This window comes from Erythrolamprus reginae, chromosome 2 (assembly GCF_031021105.1).
Source record: "Erythrolamprus reginae isolate rEryReg1 chromosome 2, rEryReg1.hap1, whole genome shotgun sequence".
Taxonomy (NCBI): Eukaryota; Metazoa; Chordata; class Lepidosauria; order Squamata; family Dipsadidae; genus Erythrolamprus; species Erythrolamprus reginae.
In genome coordinates this window covers 329,820,469-329,843,710 of record NC_091951.1, presented here as the reverse complement: position 1 = coordinate 329,843,710, position 23,242 = coordinate 329,820,469, and the positions used below count along the sequence as shown (strand labels likewise).

General features: G+C 39.9%; 1 protein-coding gene across 1 annotated transcript in view; it reads left to right on the top strand.

Moving 5' to 3' along the window:
• Positions 1–3,631: 3,631 nt before the first annotated feature.
• The window catches only part of PTGER4 (prostaglandin E receptor 4), a 30,521-nt gene continuing 10,910 nt past the window's right edge, over positions 3,632–23,242 (top strand). The window contains exon 1 of the mRNA XM_070743409.1: positions 3,632–5,302. Within this exon, the coding sequence (XP_070599510.1) occupies positions 4,472–5,302 (831 nt within the window). The 5' untranslated portion in view covers positions 3,632–4,471. The remainder of the gene's footprint in view (positions 5,303–23,242) is intronic.

Here is a 23,242-nt window from a genome sequence, read left to right as displayed (position 1 = left end):
AACCGGTTGTTCCAAAAACTGACCCTGCCCACCCCAGAATGTAACTCCCAGGAGTCTCAACGCAGTTTGTTTTGGATGCCAGGTAAGTGCAGGGCATGTATGGAGGCTCTGGGTGGGCAAAAAATGGGCCTACCGGAAGTCTAGGTACAGGCCCATTTCTGGCCTCTGGAGCCCAGGGGAGGCCATTTTTGCTCTCTTGTGGAGACTCCTCTAGAGTCTGGGGAGGGTGAAAAGTGTGCCTACCAGAAGTACCAGAAGTCTGGAAATGGGTCCATTTCCTGCCTCTGGAGGACCTCAAGAACCTGGAGGAGGCCATTTTTGCCCTCCTAGAGCTTGAGGAAAGCCTCCAGAGCCTGAGGAGGGTGAAAAATGCCCCCCTCCCTGGTGCAGGATGCTGAGTAAGCCACCCCCCCATGGCCACACCCACCCAGCAACCAGGCAGTGAACTGATTGCTAATTTTTTTTCAACCCCACCACTGCTTTCATGTATACAATGGCAGTAGAATAGAGATGGAAAGTGGGATACCAGGTGATCTCTCCTCAGTTCTGCGCCATTAAAGAAACACTGATAAAGTTAATGGCCCACAATCCTTGCTTAATAGCAACAAGGACTGCTAGGATTGCCATCACTAAGTGATGCAGCCCCATGGTATCATACTTTATGTCCTCATTCCATAGTAAGATAAATTGTAGCCCCAATTATTGCTGTTAATACCTGTAGCATGTAGGAGATTTGGCCGTTTCTCTGGAGAGGTAATGACACTTAATTAATTAATTACATTTAGAGTTGCCCAAGTCCATAAAATCAAGGACAGTTAATATTTCCCAATGAAGAGCCAGCTTGGTGTAGGTGTTAAGAATGCAGGATTAGAAACTAGGAAACCATCAATCCTAGGGTGATTTGGGGGCAGTCATTATTTCTCAGCTGACCTCACTTCACCTGGTTAGTGTAGAGAAAATAGGAGCATTATTTATACTAAATCATTTTGTGCCCAGTAAAGGTGGGATATAAATTAAATGATACCATAAATCTCCATGCATAAGGAAAACCAGCATTTCAGAGGGGGATCCAGTTCAGTGCTTAATATTCAAAATTTCTTCATTAAGGAACACTAAATTAAATGCTCTTTCTGTAGCCTGAAACACAGCAGCTAGATTTTAATATTATCACTTTAACCTCTTGCATCTCCTTTATAATCTGGGTACTGGTTTTATATAGACACAGACGGGATAAAGCTGGCTACAGCCCATTTCTGTAATCATTAAAACATCTGTATCAAGTTAATATGAGAGTGCTTATAATATTATTACAAATTATTTTAATGTTGGTCAAGGGGGGACATTGGTGTATGGGAAAACAGATTAAAATAAAACAGCAAACATAGGACGGTGGGCAAATAATCTCGTCTATTTAGCCATAAAAGACAACATGACTTTTAATTAATGAGTTAACAAGGGAGAAATATCTGCAGGCATTTGGTCTATTTTCTTGGAAGAGTTTTAAGGTATGTCCTGAGAAGATGTTTTACTATGCAATTGTCCAGTCTCACTCAAATAATTTTATGGGAAGGTCAAATTGTTGTAGTCTCCCATTTGTAATCCTCCTGTGTTGTTCCATCAATCCATTTGCTTTTTTTTTGGTCTTCTTACCATAATAAGGAAAGATGGGAAAACAGCAGAGCTGTGTTATGTCCTTTGACTGACAGGGATGGAAACTCTCTGTCTGAAACCACTCTAGATCTATTCTCCAGATATTGACGCTCTTACATGGCATTGGACCAGAATACCTCCGGAACCGTCTTCTGCCGCATGAATCCCAGCGGCCGATAAGGTCCCACAGAGTTGGCCTTCTCCAAGTCCTGTCGACTAAACAATGTTGTCTGGCGGGCCCCAGGGGAAGAGCCTTCTCTGTGGTGGCCCCGGCCCTCTGGAATCAACTCGCCCCAGCGATCAGAACTGCCCCCATACTCCTTGTCTTTCACAAATTACTTAAGACCCACCTATATCGCATGGGATGGGGGAATTGAGACATCTCCCCCAGGCTTTTATAGTTTTATGTATGGAATGCGTGTGTTGCATGGTTTTTAAATGATGGGTTTTTTAGATGCTTTTTTAATATTACATTTTTTTATATTGTCACACTGTTTTATTATTGTTGTGAGCCACCCCGAGTATTCAGAGAGGGGCAGCATACAAATCTAATTTATTATTATTATTATTATTATTATTATTATTATTATTATTATTATTATTATTATTATTACTACTACTACTACTACTACTACTACTTAAGAATCACCTTCCTTAATCTACCTGTGTCCTCTACTTTCTTGCTGGCCTCCCTTTGTCTTCAATCTCATGCTTTAAGAGAGGCTCAGTCTGTATCTCCAGTTTGACCATGTTATAAATGATGTAATAGGTTAGTGGTCCACAGCAGGGGTAGGCAAAGTTGGCTTTTCTATGACATGTGTATGACATGAACCAAGGTGGCGCAGTGGGTAGAGTGCAGTACTGCAGGCCACTAAAGCTGACTGCTAGATCTGCAGGTCAGCGGTTCAAATCTCATCACTGGCTCAAGGTTGACTCAGCCTTCCATCCTTCCGAGGTGGGTAAAAGGAGGACCTAGATTGTGGGGGCAATATGCTGACTCTGTTAAAAAATGCAATTGCTAACATGTTGTAAGCTGCCCTGAGTCTAAGGAGAGGGGTGGCATTAAAAAAAAAAATCTAATAAATAAATGTGGACTTCAACTGTATGGAATACAGTCTGGGAGGAATCTCATTTAGCAGTAGTGACTGTGAAAGAGTCACTTGATGGATAACCAACTAAATTTAAATTTTTAAATTTAAATTACAGTCTAAGAATTCCAATATTTAAAAACAGTCATACCAGTTCAAACATACAACATATAACTCATTTCGTTGGCCAGGGGGCTGAGACTTAATCGCCCCAAGCCTGGAGACATAGGTGAGTCTTAAGACTCTTGGGGAAGGCAAGGAGGGTGGGGCCAGTGCGAATCTCTAGGGGGAGCTGATTCCAGAGGGCCAGGACCCCCACAGACAAAGCTCTTCCCCTAGACCCCGCCAAGCGACAATTCATCTTACTATGGAATGAGGACATAAAGTATGATACCATGGGGGGAAAGGCACCTTTGAGACAACCAGTTCCTGGATGACTGAGAGTCTCCAAAGACATTCCCGGGAGGATTTCAAGCTGGAAAGTGGGGTGTCGGGGGCAGACAGTATTCAAGTCGGGCGCGGGTAGAGTGCGCAAATGGTGAGGTGGCTTTTTTATTCCTGCTGGGATGAAATCCTCCGCGTTAAGGATCGCGGAGCGGAGGCAAGCCGAGCGGAACGTCACGCCCAGCCAGGACTCCCCCCCCCCCAACTCCAGTTCCCCCCCCCTCTCCACCCACCCCCACCAGCCGCGCCCCTTCCCGATTTGACAGCCACGCGCAACCTCGCGCGCCCCGCCGGTTGGGAAGGAAAAGTCCTTTTTACGCGCGCCGTGCGCCTTCCCTCCCAACCGCGCCTTCCTCTCCTTCCCTCCGACCAATACGGGGACGGGGCGGGGACGGAGCCCGGCGAGCCTCCCCACCCCGCCAACCGAGAAATTGGCAAGAGCGAAGTTTGCTCAGAGTTGAGTCAAGCGCCACTCTCGGAGGCAGCGGCACATGGTCGGAGCGGGAAGAAGGAGAGCTGAGTTGGGGGTATCCTCTGCGCATCCCCGGGCGATCTCTGGGTCCCCCGGTTCCTCCTCTCCTCTCCTATGGGGAGTCTCGGGTGAGATGTCTCGCTCTGGCTTCTGCTGCCAACGCCGCCTTGCCATCGGACCTGCGGAGAGGAAGGCGAAGAGACTGGCGGAGCCGCCGACGCTTCCTCCTCCTCCTCCAGCAAAGCGGAGGAACCGGGGAATGCGCCTGGCGCAACCCGAGGGCGATCGGGTCCCGCGCAACTTTTCGGATCGAAGTGGCTTTTGGCGAAGCCCCGGGAAGAAATCTTAGGCAGCTTCGGTCCGCTCGCAGATAGATGTCCTCGCTCCGGTATCTGAGAAAAAAAAATCACCATCCCAAGTAAAACGGCTAGGTTTTTTCCAGGATAAGCCCCACTTGGAGAAAAAAAGAAGTCGATTTTTAAACTTGAGAAGGTCCATCAACTGCACCCAAGAATAAGGCAAGGAACCCAATCCCCGAGTCTCTTTTATCTTCCTGTCTTGCAGAATTATTTTTGAAGAATTGGGGTCTACTGTCTTCTCCCCACCCTCCTGAAATAATAACTCCAAAACTCGTTTCCTTCTCTTCTCCCTCTGAAATGCAAGTTTTTCCCTTATTCCCTTATGTTTGCAGCCTTCTTCTTTCCCTTCCTCTCTGAACTGAACTTTAGCACCCTTAAACCTTGTAGGAAGTTTTGTCCACCTCTCCTCCTCATTTTCTTGGTTGGACTTCTCTGGGGGTTTGTTGTGTTTTTTTGCCATGGCGTTGAACCACACTATGCTCTCTGCCACCAACAGCTCCTCCAATGGGACAGGTGGAGTGGCTGAGAACGGCAAACCCTTGACCATCCCCATGGTCATGTTCATTTTCGGAGTGGTGGGCAACCTCATAGCCATCGTGGTTCTTTGCAAATCCAGGAAAGAGCAGAAAGAGACCACTTTCTACACTCTGGTCTGTGGCTTGGCTGTCACCGACCTCTTGGGGACTTGTCTGGTCAGTCCGGTGACTATTGCGACGTATCTGAAACAGCAGTGGCCTGGTGGCCAACCCCTGTGTGAATACAGCAGCTTCATCCTCCTCTTCTTTGGCCTGTCCGGACTCAGCATCATTTGTGCCATGTCCATAGAGAGGTACCTGGCCATCAACCATGCCTACTTCTACAGCCACTATGTGGATAAGAAACTGGCGGCCCTCACTCTTTTCGCCATCTACGTTTCCAATGTCCTCTTCTGCGCCATGCCAAACATGGGCTTGGGGAAGACCAAGCTCCAGTACCCGCAGACCTGGTGCTTCATAGACTGGCAGACAAATATATCCAGCCACGCTGCTTTCTCCTACATGTACGCTGGCTTCAGCTCCTTCCTTATTATGGTCACAGTGGTCTCCAACATCTTGGTGTGCATGGCCCTGATCCGCATGCACAGGCAATTTATGCGTCGCACTTCCCTGGGGACGGACCACGCCACAAATCGCCTGTCAGACTTTCGCCGGCGCAGGAGTTTCCGGCGCATGGCCGGTGCAGAAATCCAGATGGTCATCTTGCTCATTGCCACTTCCTTAGTGGTGGTGATTTGTTCCATTCCTCTGGTGGTGAGTAATCCGCTTATCCTTTTCTTTCCAATATTATCATTAATTTCCTTAGGGGGAACATTGTGCTGCAGCGTGAAGTACTCTCCTTTGCAATTGTCACAACGTGTGATCTAAAACTTTTTTTAAACCCAGCAAAAGCAAAGAGCTTATTCTACCACAGTTCTTTTTCTTGACTGGATGCTAATATTTAACACAAAACGCTAAGAAACACTTTTGACCTGCTCTTTAGCTCTTTACCTGTTCACAGAGCTGAGAAGATCCTAAAACACCTCCATTATTGCCAGTCTCTTTAAAGAAATTCATTGTGGTCACTTTTAGCCTCATGCAGGAAAAACGGTTTATGCAAACACGCAAGCTCTCGACGCACAGAAAAATTGTGGCCCATTACTTGACGTCAAAATTGTATACCTTCATTTCCTTCAAAAGTATCGTGGGTTTTTCAGGGAGTTATTTTTCAGATGCATAGCTTTTCAGCTTTCCATTCAATTCCCCCCCCCTCTATTTCATTGAATTGTTGGATAGACCGAATGATTAAACAAACAAGTTGCTTTCGTGGGATGTGGTTGAAAAGCAGATTAAGGTGTGGTTAAAATAGAGCATACTGAAATTGCAGACCGTTTCTGCCAAACGTTATGGAATTGCATGCAGTTCAATGTTCATAGCATTAGCTTAAGAACCCCAGATACACTTAAGCAAACAAATGTTAAAGTGTCTTTAATTATTACTGCCCCGAGTCTTCAGAGAACGGTGGTATACAAATCTAATAAATAATAATAATAATAATAATAATAATAATAATAATAATAATAATAATTATTATTATTATTATTATTATTATTATTATTATTATTATTATTATTACAGATATGTATATCAAACTAAAAGATTTAACTGATAAAGACTGGTTCCCAAATATCCCCCCGAAATCAACTTAGAAACATAGAAACATAGAAGACTGACGGCAGAAAAAGACCTCATGGTCCATCTAGTCTGCCCTTATACTATTTCCTGTATTTTATCTTACAATGGATATATGTTTATCACAGGCATGTTTAAATTCAGTTACTGTGGATTTACCAACCACGTCTGCTGGAAGTTTGTTCCAAGGATCTACTACTCTTTCAGTAAAATAATATTTTCTCATGTTGCCTTTGATCATGTTGCCCCAACTAACTTCAGATTGTGTCCCCTTGTTCTTGTGTTCACTTTCCTGTTAAAAACACTTCCCTCCTGAACCCTATTTAACCCTTTAACATATTTCAATGTTTCGATCATGTCCCCCCTTTTCCTTCTGTCTTCCAGACTATACAGATTGAGTTCATGAAGTCTTTCCTGATACGTTTTATACTTAAGACCTTCCACCATTCTTGTAGCCCGTCTTTGGACCCGTTCAATTTTGTCAATATCTTTTTGTAGGTGAGGTCTCCAGAACTGAACACAGTACTCCAAATGTGGTCTCACCAGTGCTCTATATAAGGGGATCACAATCTCCCTCTTCCTGCTTGTTATACCTCTAGCTATGCAGCCAAGCATCCTACTTGCCTTTCCTACCGCCCAACTTCAAAAAGAAATAAAATTAGCAGTATTCTTTATTAAGTAAAGCAAGAGTTTTTTTTCTCCCCTGTGACAATGATAGGACTGTGACAGTTGCATGCAGTTATTTATCATGGCATGGACAACTTTCGTAACTGTTTTGTACCTGGTTGCAGGCGTTCTCTTTTTCCCAGTTGACTCCAAGGAAGGGAGAAAAGAGTAACAACAGTTGGGGGCTTAGCTAAGATTTCCCCCCTCTTGTATACTGTCCAATAAAATGCAGCAAGCTTTTTTTTCTTTGCAGGGATATATTAAACAACTGACAGGGCATGTTTGCTATTATCTCTCCCTTTCATTCTGTAAGCTAAGTGGTCCTTTGGAGTGAAGCAGTGGTGGCTTACTACTGGTTCAAACCAGTTCGCACGTACCGGTGGTGGAAATTTCCACCTGCTCGCAGAACCGGCAGCAATGGCTGGCTGTCCATTCCCCCGAACCGGTTGTCCGGTTGCCATGGGTGGCAAAGAACCACCTGTGCATGCACAAAGGGTCATTTGTGCACCCGATGTGCACTTTCGTCATGAAGCAAACTGTAGGGAGAGTAAGGGGTAACCACCCCCAGAGTGAAGCATGGAGAATACAGTTGGGTGTAGTAGAGGGGGCTTCTTGTAGGCAACAGACAATCTAAAATTGCACCTTAGCAAGAAGGTAGTAAAAGCAGAGAAACCCATGTCCAACAGAGACTGGGCAAACCACAAGGTTGAGTTATTCAACTAAATGCTATAATTTTACTAGTTTGGCCAGTTTTGCTACATAACTAAAATAATCCAGCTATGAATACCTGGGTTTGTGATCCCAGTGCATTTTAAAAGTAGCCCAGGTCATGTTCTTCAGTGTGTAACTGTACACTTTGCCATTGGTGTTCCTTACTGAGACTACAATATTTTGCTGTGTGATCTTTGACTTAGTAGCACAATCAGTCCTGTTTTTAAGTGGTGCAAGTAAACATATAGGGGTGGGTGGGTGATAATTTCCTCGCAAAAGATCTGACAGCAAGTTAAGGATTACTGTTTTCACGAAGTGCTTGTTATCTCCTCACATGGAAATGGCCCAGGTAGGGAGAATATGAAAAACAAGCCCCCTACCATTCAGAATCATCTTGCACAAGAAGTGTGATGTGTAGTAGCCTGGCAATGAAAAGAGGAGAGTGTGCTCAAGAGCAATAGCATTTTAGACTTATATACTGCTTCACGTTGCTTTACAGCCCTCTCTAAGCGGTTTCCATAGAGATTGCCCCTGACAATCTGGGTCCTCATTTTACCGACCTTGGAAGGATGGAAGGCTGAGTCAACCTTGACCCTACTGAGATTCGATCTGCCAAACTGCTGGCAGCCGGTGATCAGCAGACGTAGCTTGCAGTACTGCACTCTAACCACTGCACCACCCAGTGTGTGTGCTTCTGGAGGGGAAATACTGTAGCTAAAATTGGGCTTATTTCTTCCTTTCACACAAGTGGAGGGGTTTTTTTTTTGGGGGGGGGGTGTCTATTAATGTAAGAATAACTCAGTCCTTTTGATATAGTTGCAATAGTTAGGGGAAAGATCAAAAGCAACATGAGAAAATATTATTTTACTGAAAGAGTAGTAGATCCTTGGAACAAACTTCCAGCAGACGTGGTAGATAAATCCACAGTAACTGAATTTAAACATGCCTGGGATAAACATATATCCATCCTAAGATAAAATACAGAAAATAGTATAAGGGCAGACTAGATGGATCATGAGGTCTTTTTCTGCCGTCAGTCTTCTGTGTTTCTATGTTTCTAATATGTACAAATATTGAGTTATCCAATTTTCCAATCATGTATTCTCAGTTCCTACTTGTAAAAGCTAAACGATGGTGAATGGCCAGTGGTGGAATCTCCCACACAGACAACTATTTTTGGATAAATGACTTGTAAAAGCTTTCTGGATGTAGTAAAATTAGGACTGAGCTATACTACTTATTTCTTTTTCAACTGTTTGCTTACTTTAGGAAAGGACTTAAATTTTCAGGACTTTTAAACATGGAGAAAGAGTTATATTGTCACATCTATTTGCAGTGTAAAGTGGTCAAGTCTACTTATTCCTCAGAAAAGGGTAAACATAAGATATCCCTTGAGTTGTGTTCCAACTTTGGGTGACTACATGCATACATTCCTGCCACTTTTCTTCTTTTTCTTTCACAATTTATATGGACACCTAACACACCCTTGCAATTATGGCTTGTGATTACTTGCTGCTGGGAATTCTGTTTTATAAGCTAGTCTGCAGCCCTGGTGGTCTCTCTTCCAATTACGGATTAAATCTACACCTGCTTAGTTTTTACAAGTTCAGTGAAGATGCTGCAATTTCCTGCTGTGACACACTCCTGTTGTGGGATCTTTTTATGTTGTGGCCAAGTAGTCCTTAAAGCATTATCATAGAAGATTTCTCCAAGCCTGGGATGGTTCAAAATTAGTTGGTCTTGTTTTCTTACATGCGTTTCTTGGAGACATATTACATCTGCATTTTTTTGTTCAATTTTGTGGAATGTTTCTTTTCCCTTTTACTCTATAATTGCTAGAATGTACATTATATATATTCCCTTTACTTTTGTGTACCCTGTTTTTAATGTATATAACCAATAAACATATTTTTTTAAATAAAGCATTATCATAAACCCCTTTGCTAGTTTGCTTGGGGCAAGTGCCTATGGCATCTGCTTTCCATAATTGACATCTCTAGAAGGCTGGACTCATTCCTCTACATTTTTCAAACAGGCGAAAAACAGCAATGTTTTCTTCAAAATCAAGAGATAGTCTCTGTTTCATGCCTTTTATATATTCCACATTAATAGAAGGAGGAGAGTCATTTCTCACAAACCTGCTCAGCACTTCATAGAATGCTAGAAAGCAGCCTCAGAGATGACCACAAAGGCAAACCAACATTTGTGAATCCTCTAACTTTCAAGATATTGTGATTAAGACACCCAAGGGCAGGAATTGGTGGCCAAGTGCCTCATAACTGTATTCACAGAGGCAACTAAAGTAGAAGTCTCTCTACCTAAAGAAGGTGATAATAGATAAGACAATACTTATAATACAATACAATCAACTCCCCCCAGAGATTAGAACAGCCCACCCTCCTTGTCTTTCGCAAACTACTCAAGACCCACCTTTGTCGCCAGGCATGGGGGAGTTAAGATATTTCTTCCCCTAGACCATTACAAGTTATGCATGGTATGTTTGTGTGTATGTTTGGTTTTTATAATTAGGGTTTTTAGTTGTTTTATTAAATTGGATTGTTATATGTTGTTTTTACCATTGTTGTTAGCCGCCCCGAGTCTGCGGAGAGGGGTGGCATACAAATCCAATAAATAAATAAATACTTGTAAGTTAGTGGTGTTTCATAAAGCAGGATATTTTTAAAATGCTTTAAATTAAATACCATAAATGCAATGGGAAAAGAAAGCAGGACTGGATGGATTTTTTTAAAAAAAATGTTCCAGTGGGAATCTTATTAAATCCATCTGAGATTCAAACTGAAATAGAACATAAGAAATTATTGTCCAAATTTTCTATTGGAAGCAATAGCTGGATGCCACGTTGGGAGAAATAGTCTACATACAATATATGCTTGCATCCCATTTATTTTGAATTAAAAGTGTTGTATTCAGTGTAATATTTACGTATCAAATGACATGGGTCTACATTCTTTATCTTTATAGTGACCCTGCGAAGAAGTTCAGACTAGAGGAAAATTATTTGAATCACTCTATTTATTACATGAATAAATATCAGTGTAACTCTGACTTCAGTAGCGTCTGTGGGTAGCATTTTTTTTTAATATGAAGATACATGTAGGCTGGTTCTGATTCTACAAAGCTGTACTCTGATGAGGATATGAAATTTTGCAGAATTTTGTATTGAAGGAAAGATGTTGCCTTCAAACACCAGACAAAAAGATTTCAATAAACAATCTTTTTTAAAAAAAGAACAGGAGGAATGGAAAACAATGAATGTTATCATGTTCAATGCTTTGCTATTACAGAGAGTTAATTGACTATGAAATAGTAAAATGGCAAGCAAAGTTAATTTGTAAAATCCTCTGGAACTCATTTTGGAAACTGGCACCCTTTCATTTCTTAATAATCTCAGCAATGAAATTAATCATATAGAAACAAACTATGTTGGGAAACGTGGAGAAAGTAAAAGGAAGGGGAGGCACATAGAAAAACAAAATGTGTTATTTCTATTTGTGAATTAAAACTGTCAAAGACTCATTGTCAGGTCCTTGTATGAATCCAACAGATACATTTCAAAGCTATATATAGGTTGTTTTCCTTTTGGCTTTATGCTCACAATAACTTTGAGGTTGACTCAATGAATTATCTTGTTCAACAGCAATTTGAAGCCAGATTTTATCAGTACACAAACTTCATTTTGGAATAACACATTGGAGAACTGCAGTGGTGCTCTATGAGACTTAAGTACAGCAGACCTAACCACCTGCTTCCTACTCATAGACTGGAATCACTCAATGACCTAGGCTAAACTAAAATAAATTGGAGAGTTTGTGATTCAATAGGTCATGCACCCAACCAGTGTCTTGAAATGTTACATGAACCAGACCATCCTGTTAAAGAAATGTTATAGTTTCTTTATTTAGACATTTGTATTTTGTTAATATAAATTAAATGTTCTGTTCATTGTTAACATTTAGAATTTGGTGTTGGGCTTCTTGACTGCCAGGGCATATGAGTCAAATCAAATCAATCGTAGTCAAAGATCAGAGACCAGAACAAATAAAACACTCAAAAGAATATGATTGGATTGGATTTGCGTATGTGTCTTTGAAATTCCAGTGGAGTTTTCCAAATAAAGATGATTACAGTATTTTTTTATAGTGAGACATGCTGGGAATCGATTCCTGCCAGAAATTATGAACTTCACTCTGAAAGACATTTTAACCTTATTTTCAAATAAAAGTCAAATAAAAGACAGATCTGATATTTCATTATAGTGAAGATTATAGAAATTGGGGCAGGCAGAGAAGTGAACAATGTCTTCATAATTTCTCCATTTGAAACAGGAAAGCTTTGTATACATAATTGTTTTAAAACCACATTTTAATTGTCTTTCCATATATTTAATTAATTTAATCTCTTCCCTTTTCTATCCTACCCCAAACAACTGCTTCCAATGAGAATCGCTAATTTGAAATGACTGGGATTGGGGTACACTAACCTGCAGAATCTTATTTTTATTATTTGAAGCACTATCAAAATTCCTAATAGCCAAGATATTCACAGAAGGCAGGTGTGAGTATGTCCAAAATGACAACATTGGGGGTACATGATTGAAGCCAAGTACCATTTATGTCTTAGGTCCATTAAAACAACAGGGATCTTATGGTGCCTTCTTGATTTTTGCAGAAAATAGAAATTTGAAATAGATTGCTCTGTCATCAGAGGATAGAACTATTTTCTCTTTTCCAAGATATAGAATAGAATAGAATAGAATAGAATTCTTTATTGGCCAAGTGTGATTGGACACACAAGAAATTTGTCTTTGGTGCATATGCTCTCCGTGTACATAAAAGAAAATTTACATTTGTCAAGAATCATGGTACAACACTTAATGATTGTCATAGGGGTCAAATAAGCAATGAGGAAACAATCAATATTAATGAAAATCTTAAGGATAGCAGCAACAGGTTACAGTCATAGGGTCATAAGTGGGAGGAAATGGGTGAAAGGAATGATGAGAAAAAAATAGTAGTAATAGTAAATAGTTAGACAGTGTTGACATATATTTTTTGGAAAAGTTTTCTCCTATAAAAAAACTGTTCTGTGCATCATAGTTTAAGTTGGCAAAGCTGTAATAATACAAGTGCTCTTAATATTAGGCATATTAGATTCTTTAATGTCCCTGTGAAGTGGTAATGGATTGGGGACAAAGGTGTGATGGGAGAGCTTGCTATATCCACCATGTATAAAGACAGGAAATGTGATAAAGTGAGTGAAATAAAATAGTTTCTAGTTGATCTTTCATATAGTTGATCTTTCATATACTTTCATATAAGTGGTGTGCATAAGTGCACTAGCGTGCCTCCCATCCCCTGTCCTATTGTCTCTCCTACATCTCACATATCATATCTACTATTCTTCTCTTCTATTCTTCTTATACTACTCTCATAATATCCTTCTATTCTCTAATTGATATATTCTATTCCTAAATTTTCACTTCTATTCTTTCTCTAATATATTTTACTCGAGTATAACCTCTATAACCTTCATTGTGTATTATTGTGCATTGGAAAAAATGAATGAATGAATGAATGAATAAATAAATAAATAAATAAATAAATAAATAACCCTCCCTTTTGGCTGTTTTGTATGCACAGTCAGTACATATTTGAGAAGCAAAAAGAGATGTATAGTTTAGCTGGGAGATTCGGGGGTTGGATCTAGAAACAAGTTTAATTTGAAGCAAAAAAAAAAAACCAGGCCTGGGAAATAAATGCTTTTATGATTACCCAGAAATCTGTATAGAAATATTCATTTGGTCATCAGGAGTTGTGATTAGAAGATGTCTGAATCATAGCATACTCATGGCCACATGATCAGAATTCTGTTCCTTGGCACCTGGCATCTTATTCAGGACCCTGGGATTGTCATTTGAAAACAGCTGCCCCATCCAGTTTCTGACAAGTGAAGTCGACTGGGGAAGCCTGATTCGTTTAAGGACTTCCGTGATTTGCTTAAAAGCAGAGAACGGCATCAAAATAAATCATCAAATTGGGCGTGGACTGCCTTAACCGCCTTGCTCAACTGGGGTCGTAACTCAAGGAGTAGCTGTACTAAACAGGTATCAAGATCTCCCGGGCAAAGGTTGCTTGGTAAATTGTCTTCCTGCTTAATATTAACTAGCTGCCTATATAAAGCCGTGTATCGGAATGCGATAGAGGATTTTATGAGGGTATGTAAAGATTTTGTGGATAGCTCCTCCTTTGTTTGTTGTAGAAGGCAACTGCTTTTTAAAGAACATTTTATGGTAAGACATGCTTTAGGTGTGCACTTAGGAGGGAAAAATATTTTTTCCTGGATATCAGCTCATCCAAGTTGGGCGGTTGACTCATGATATGGCTTGTTTCAGAGTCCTTATTAGTAAGACTTCAAAATATTTTGTGCATTGGACAAAATATTTTTACTGGAGACCTCACCTACAAAAAGATATTGACAAAATTGAACGGGTCCAAAGACGGGCTACAAGAATGGTGGAAGGTCTTAAGCATAAAACGTAACAGGAAAGACTTAATGAACTCAATCTGTATAGTCTGGAGGACCGAAGGAAAAGGGGAGACATGATCGAAACATTTAAATATGTTAAAGGGTTACATAAGGTTCAGGAGGAAAGTGAACATTTAATAGGAAAGTGAACACAAGAACAAGGGGACACAATCTGAAGTTAGTTGGGGGAAAGATCAAAAGCAACATGAGAAAATATTATTTTACTGAAAGAGTAGTAGATCCTTGGAACAAACTTCCAGCAGACGTGGTTGGTAAATCCACAGTAACTGAATTTAAACATGCCTGGGATAAACATATATCCATTGTAAGATAAAATACAGGAAATAGTATAAGGGCAGACTAGATGGACCATGAGGTCTTTTTCTGCTGTCAGTCTTCTATGTTTCTATGTTTCTATATGTATTGAGACTGAGACATGGGAGAAATTGACCCGTGTGCAGTCAGTGCAAAGTTTGTTCCTGGTGTGCTTGTGCAGACCTATGGAAGACCGCTGTCCTATTTAGGAGTCTCTGGGCCTGTTTCACGCTCAATTTAGGAGCTCAAGCAATTCTGATTAGGGGTGGGAAGAATGATATTTGAGGAAAGGGTTATCCATCTTCCACCAGGCTGCATTTCAATACAAACAGTTCCTGTCTTATTTACTGAATAATCAGTAATTGGCTCCTGAATACAAACATACCCAAGTTCATCCAGCCCTGACATTCTTCTTTCCTGAAAGCGAGAATAATTGATTTTGCATGAATTCAGAAGCTGGTGGTTAATAAGCTGTCATGTTGGGGATTAGATCCCGATTGTTGAAAGCAGGCAGCTGACCACTTTAGAATAGAGGATGGTTCTGTCTTCCTTGGACTACTAGATCAAAGAAAAAGGGGGTGGGACTTTGGTTGAAATCACCTGAGAAGTTTAACTGGGAAAAGTTTAACTGATCAGGTAAGGCAAGAGATAGGCAGACTAGGATCTTAATGCCATATTTGGCAGGACGGTCCTTAAGGTGGCTCTCTCAGAGATTCCACCAGCTTGCAATCTTATATGAAATATTTATTTATTTATTTATTTATTTATTATTTATTAGATTTGTATGTCACCCTATACGATAGGGCCCATATAAGAAGGGAAATTTATTTATTTATTTATGTATTTATTTATTTGTATTTGTATGCCACTCACTCCACTTTGGTTATTGAAACGGATGTCCATGTGCCACCTCTATGTTGGTTGAGGCAGGCAGGATTCCCTTGAGTGCCATTTGTTTGTTTGTTTGTTTGTTTGTTTGTTTGTTTGTTTATTTGTTTATTGATTGATTGATTGTTAGAGTTGAAAGGGTCCATGAAGGCCATCAAGTTCAACCCCCTGCCCAAGCAGGAACCCTATAGCACACCAGTCAAGTGGCAGTTCAATCTTCTCTTTAAAATGTCCAGAGTGTTGGAGTTCACAACGTCCGCTGGTAGGTTTTTCCATTGGTTGATCGGTCTGACTGTCAGGGAGTTCCTCCTTATCTCCATGTTGAATCTCTCCTTGGTCAGCTTCCAGCCGTTGTTCCTCATACGGTCCTCTGGTGCCCTGGAAAATAAAGTGATCCCCTCCTCTCTGTGACATCCCCTCGTATATTTGTAGACTGCTATCATATTTGTTGGGGGTCAAGGGAAAGGGAGGGTCTTGCCTTCTCTTTCTGCTCAAGATCCACATGTACAATTGGTGGGCCACTGTGTGACTCAGAATGCTGGACTCAATGGGCTTTGGCCTGATTCATCATGGCTCTTCTTATGTTCTAAAAGAACGAACAATAGTCAAATACAATAACAGTAAAAAAAATACAGGCATAAAATTAATACTTATCATAAAATCAACTTATCAGTAAAGACTTAATGAACTCAATCTGTATAGTCTGGAGGACAGGAGGGAAAGGGGGGACATGATCGAAACTTATATGTTAAATGGTTAAATATATTAAAGAAGGGAAGTGTTTTTAATAGGAAAGTGAACACAAGAACAAGGGGGCACAATCTGAAGTTAGTTGGGGAAAAGATCAGAAGCAACGTGAGAAAATATTATTTTACTGAAAGAATAGTAGATGTTTGGAACAAACTTCCAGCAGACGTGGTTGGCAAATCCACAGTAACTTAATTTAAACATGCCTGGGATAAACCTATATCCATCCTAAGATAAAATACAGGAAATAATATAAGGGCAGACTAGATGGACCATGAGGTCTTTTTCTGCCATCAATCTTCTATGTTTCTATATTTCTACATGTATGTTTCTAATAGAATAATAAGATCATAAAAAACCCATGCATACTACTGTCAGTCCTAATTCCAAGCCTGCCAGAAAAGCCAGGTCTTAACATTAAATATGAAATGTTAAATATGTAGCAGATATGAATTGTACTTAATGTTTTTTTTATTGAATTAAACTCAGATCTGGGTTCTGATCTAGCCTGCCCACGTCTTCAATCCATCTCACCTCTTTGCAGGATTACCGCATTGAAAGCCTCAATGCTTTTGGATTGAATTAGGTGTAGCTAGCAAAACGCTTCTATTCAGGCTCCCTCAGGCAAAAGCAAGAATCTAGGCCAAAGTTAACCAGGCCCATGATAACTGCAGACGTATATTATGAAACGACGAAAGAAAAAAGAAGTTTTAAAACCCTCTACTATCCAAACATCAATTTATTATTGCATCAAATGTGAAGGATTATGAAAGGCCTCAGGGAAGAGAAACCTGACTAAGAGAGACGTAATACAGGTAGTCTTTCACTTATGACCATAATTGAAACTGGCACTTCTGTCACTCAACGAGGCAGTTATTAAATAAATCAAATCTGATTTTACCACCTTTTTGCCACCTTTTTTGCCACGGTTAAATCACTCACCGTGGTCATTAAGTGAATCCCCCTCATCGCTGTTTGTTTGTTTGTTTGTTTGTTTGTTTACTTACTTACTTACTTACTTACTTACTTACTTACTTACTTACTTACTTACTTACTTACTTACTTACTTACTTACTTACTTATTTGGATTTGTATGCCGCCCCTCTCTGAGGACTCGGGGCGGCTGACTACATATACAAACAAACAGTAATAAAATCAATCCAATTAATACACATAAAAACAATCCTTAAAAATCTAACTTTAAAAGCTTCCATTAACATTCATTTAACAATCGTACTAAAAACATTCGTTGGTCAGGGGCAAGATCTAGAAACCCCAGGCCTGGTGGCAAAGATGAGATTTTAAGCTCTTTCGGAAAGCAAGGAGGGTGGGGGCAGTGCGAATCTCCATGGGGAGCTGATTCCAGAGGGCTGGGGGCCCCTCAGAGAAGGCTCTTCCCCTAGGTCCCGCCAGTCGACATTGTTTGGTCGACGGGATCCTAAGGAGACCCATTCTGTGGGACCTCACCGGTCGCTGGGATTCGTGTGGCAGAAGGCAGTCTCGGAGATAGTCTGGTCCTATGCCACATAGGGCTTTATAGGTCATAACCAACACTTTGAATTGTGTCCGGAAACAGATCGGCAGCCAATGCAGTCCGCGGAGTGATGACAAGATATGGGCATGTCTTGGAAGGCCCAAAACCTCTCGCGCAGCTGCCTTTTGGTCCTTTGGGATCCTTTGAAAAATGATGCCTGTTCCCCGTGTTCTCCCATTGACCGACGTGGATGTGGGCACGTCTGGTGCGCATGCGCATTCCGGTGCAAAATTTAGCTTCTGCGCATGTGCAGGAAGCAAAATCTCGCATGAGGACGTTCACGCGCAAGAGATTTTACCGATTTTTGGTGATTTCTTTGCTTCCACACATAAGCAGAAGCAAAAAAACCCACCAAAAATCCGCAAAATCTTGCACACGTGAGCGCCCTGCACCTCCTGCACATGCGTGCGTGCACACATTGGGGACACAGAGATGTGTGCACCTCTCCAGTTTTCCTACCGGGAGGGCGTACCGGACTGTCCATGTTGCAACCCAATACTGCGTATTCCCCATTGACTTTGCTTGTCGTAAGCCTTCTGAAAAGGTCTCAAATGGCAATCACGTGACCACCCCACAACTGTTTCAAGTACAAGCCAGTTGCCAAACACTTAAATTTTGATCATGTGATTGCAGGATGCTTTGACAATTCTCACTTTAAGAACTGGTCATATGTTTCAGCACCACTTTAACTTCAAGCAGTCGCTAAATAAAATTGAGGACTATACAGTAGTATCTCTAAATACGAGCTGCTCCACATGCGAGTATTCCAAGTTACGAGCCGCGATGTGAGCGAAATTTCTGTTCAACACCCGAGCTCAAATTCAGGATACGAGCCGAGCTTCCACTAGGTGGCGCAAGAATCTCCTTGCTTTCGGTTATCTCGGCGCGAAAAACAAAGTCTAAAGGCATTCGTTCGAGATGCGAGTTGATCGACTTACGAGCTTGGGTCTGGAACAAATTAAACTCGTATGTCGAGGTACCACTGTACGTGGATTCCTTTTTTTAAAAAAAAGGTTCAGCATGATATATTTGCATTAATATAAGTTACTATCAAGTGTAAGATCCAAAAATCAATGTGAGAAGACTAAGTAGCATGTTCTTTCTTTGGTAACACTTGTATTTAAAAGTTGGAGAAAAAAAACGATGGATGCTTTTAGGGGCCGAGCCGTAAAACTATAGCAATTCCAACATGGATTAAGCCCAGAGATATGCTTTAAGAATCTAGCATTTTAATAATACTTTTGAACAGTGGGATCCTTTGAAAAATGATGCCTGTTTTTAAAATTCATCATAGGAATTATATATATCCCTTCATACCCATGGCTGCAACTAGTATTACATTTGATTAAAGTAAATACTGTCTCAAATAGAGTTTGACTTCTACTCATCATATTTTTGACAGGCAGTGAAGAAATAGTGGTATATTTTTTCTGTGCTTTGTTTGACTTCTTCTGGAATTTCTTGGGTATCTCCCAATTAAAGTACTAATCAGATCTGATCTCACTTAGCTTTGGGGGGAACTTTCTGGAAAATATCTGTGACAATTCGTTCCTGTATTATTGCCAAGAAAAATACAGGGAGGCATCCATGAAGTCACCAAGCATTAGACTTGGCTTGGAAGAAGCTATACTGCAATCTCTGTTAGATGTTGGGCCTTGAGGTCATATTCTTGCTTTGGCTGCTATTTATGCAGTTCTTCTAAATGAGTGGATGGATGTATTAATCACCGGGACTGATTAAGTTGCAATTGGATGGACCAAATTTGATAATAAAGAAGAGATTGAGCAGAACTTTTCCGATCTGGAAATTTGTTTCCCTGAATATGTCTCCCAAGCTGGAGGCTTCATCCTCTTAGGAAGAATGCTTTGGCTTAATACTGGCTCAGCTTTCCGATAAAAAGAGGACATTTTGAGTTAGGTACCCTAGTGGCTCCTGTGGTGATCCATTAAACCAGTGGTTTTTAAAGTTGACAACTTTAAGATGGGTGGACTTCAACTCCCAGAATTCCCTAGTCAATCATGCTGACTGGGGAATTCTAGGAATTGAAGCCCACACAGCTTAATGTTGCTTAAAGTCTTCGGAGAGGGGCGGCATACAAATCTAAGTAATAAATAAATAATAAATAAATAAAGTTGAGAAACATTGAGGGCAACTATTACAACACAATAAGAATTCAGTCAACAGCTGGATCCACATGGCTAGAAGACTTTCTATTCAACAGAAGGCTTTTAAATGTCGTGTACTCATTATTTGTGTACAAGAGGGATTTCAACCAAACAATCAATTTCTCTGGAGTGGCTTTATGAAATGAAGGAGAAATTATTGTTTGAGACCATTTCATTAGTGTAGAAAGGAGAAGAGGAAGCTTACCCATAACGTAAGGAATTCAGACCGATCTTCCGGCCACAGTATCATCTTCAGAAATAGTGAGAGTTGCTTAACCATGGATCTAAAAGGACACTTTCTTACATTTAGCCCTGTATAAATGTAATGAGAAGCTCAGAATCCTTTGTTTGGGATCATTTATGCTGGCAGTCTTGTTTTCTCCATGTTTATTTGTTTGTATGCCTCCCAACTCCTTATGACCATATTTTTATCTTGAGATTTGTCAGTTAATTGTTAGACAATACAGTATTTATCATTCATTTAGATATGATCATGAACTGTTATATACTAAGAAATTATTATTTGTCCATTTCACTCAGGGAAATAACAGGGAAATGACTTCTTCACATGTTTTTACACATTCCCTGTTAATTAATCCAATTATTTATCTATTAACAGCCAGGCAGGTTGATAATCACTCAGAAGAATACAGCTTGTGGGCTTACATAGGACAATTGCAGAACATTTGATAATTCTCAAATTGGTTCAGTTTTAGCTTCCATTATTCCTACCTAGTATAGCCATAATTTTCAGCCACCTTGAACCATGGCAGTTCCACAACATCTCTCAAGATAGATGGAATCTGCCATAAGGTGAAAAGGGGGAGTTACTACTAGTTTGCTTCTCACACTACTTTAGCCTTGATCAAATTAGTCTTCCGTAGAGTAACATTGGGTTTCGTCAAACATTGAAGCTCCATCTTTGATGAAACCTTAAAGAAAAAATAGCCAAGGAACCATATAACTCTAAAATAAAAAAACATTGTCAGGGTGAGAAAGGAATTTAGTTAATCATCATTTTAATTTCTTTTATTTATCAATGTAGCAACTAGACAGTGCAAATGCTCCATTAGATTGGATTGATTTTTAGTATTGACTCCATCTTCAATTCTTGTTTGTTAGGAAATACAGGCACTGTAGCCTTTGGCAAGCCTTTTAATAGTTCTTCCATTTTATCCCACTGAAGATGTTAATTGCAAAGAGGCGTAGGCAAAGAATTATTACTTCCCCAGGTCATTGTTTTTTTTAAAATATCTACCTCTATGGAACGTTTCTTGTAGCAACTGGTCTAGCGAAGAAGAGCTGAGCTTTTGCTGTGAAATTTCTGTGTGAGGTTAAAGGACCATATTCTAAGAAGTTACGGGGAGGGACATTAGGGGACATATTCAGCATTTTTTAAAATGTAAATGTATTTGACAAATAGTCACAGAAAAAGCTCTGAACTGACAGTCTCAAAATGGGTGAGCAGTGTGGTCGGGCAGTAGGAAAAGCAAGTAGGATGCTTGGCTGCATAGTTAGAGGTATAACAAGCAGGAAGAGGGAGATTGTGATCCCCTTATATAAAGCGCTGGTGAGACCACATTTGGAATACAGTACTGTGTTCCGTTCTGGAGACCTCACCTACAAAAGATATTGACAAAATTGAACGGGTCCAAAGAAGGTCTTAAGCATAAAATGTATCAGGAAAGACTTAATGAACTCAATCTGTATAGTCTGGTGGACAGAAGGAAAAGGGGGGACATGACTGAAACATTTAAATATGTTAAAGGGTTAAATTAGGTTCAGGAGGGCAGTGTTTTTAATAGGAAAGTGAACACAAGAATCAGGGGACACAATCTGAAGTTAGTTGGGGGAAAGATCAAAAGAAACATGAGAAAATATGATTTCACTGAAAGAGTAGTAGATCCTTGGAACAAACTTCCAGCAGACGTAGTTGGTAAATCCACAGTAACTGAATTTAAACATGCCTGAGATAAACATATATCCATTGTAAGATAAAATACAGGAAATAGTACAAGGGCAGACTAGATGGACCATGAGGTCTTTTTCTGCTGTCAGTCTTCTATGTTTCTATGCTTCAGGGTTGTAATGAAGAAGTTCCCCTTCTGTGGTTATGACTTGGCTTAGAAATCTAGATCTCTATAATAACTTCATTGCAAAACAAGGTTCCATTTCTCTTAATACAATGTTTCTTAACTGTGGCATCTTAAAGAGAGGTGGATTTTAACTCCCAGAATTCCTGGGAATTCTACAAGTTGAAGTCCACCTCTCTTAAAGTTGGTAAGGTTGAGAAACACTAGTTCAGAGGTCCCCAAACCTGGCAAACTTAAGACTTGTGGATTTCCACTCCCAGAATTCTCCAGCCAGAATAGCATAGCTGGATGGAGAATTCTGGGAGTTGAAGTACACAAGTCTTAAAGTGGCCAAGTTTGATGACCCCATCATTAATGAAATGTTTTTGAATTGCAAGCCAGGAACTTCAGATTCTATTTGGTCTTACATCAGAGGCTAAGTTTTAAGTTCTCTTTTTTCTGTTCAGTTTTCCCAGTCCCCAATATCACACTTGCTGTTCATAAAAAGAAAAAGAAAGACTTGAAGTAGAATTGAATGCATTAAATTTTATGCTCTCCCCTGCTTTTTAAAATGTGTATATTACTGATAATATAACAAAGTTCAACTGAATTATTTTTGTTTATTTTTGTCACCACTTTTATTCTATATAAAACCAAATGTTGGGTTTGCCTCAACAATTCAGAACAAGATCTGATAATAATCTACTGTCTTCCACATTTTTCCTGCTTTCTTAAATTAAATAGCAGGAAATAGAAGAAACTACTAGAAATGTGGTTAGCCTGCCATCTAGTGGTTATAAATATGACCATTTATATTCAGCCAATTAAATTGCTGGTCAGTTGGTTATTTATTTATTTATTTATTTATTCATTCATTCATTCATTCATTCATGCATGCATGCATGCATGCATGCATGCATTCATTCATTCATTCATTCATTTATTTAGCCAAAATATAATTGGACTAAATCAACTCATGTACAAAATCTAAGAGTGATATTTAAGGAGCAAGAAACCTCTTGCACATAAAGCACATAAAGATTAACAAATGTACATTTCAGGTGGTGTCAGCCAGTGACATAATTCAATTATTGACATTTACAGTTTTAAAATAGCACTCTAAAGTTTGCTTATAATATTTGTTTATGATGAAAGTTGCAAACATGAAAATGAATGAGAAAAGTATTTAGAAATTATTATCTTATTCTTTCAAAGCTGGACTTGGATATATATCTTATCCTAAAAATGCAAGTTCTTGGTGTATTTATATTTAATAGATAGATAGATAGACAGATAGACAGGCAGGCAGGCAGGCAGGCTGCTCAAAAGAATAAAGGGAACACCTAAACAACAAAGTATAACTCCAAGTATTCAATGA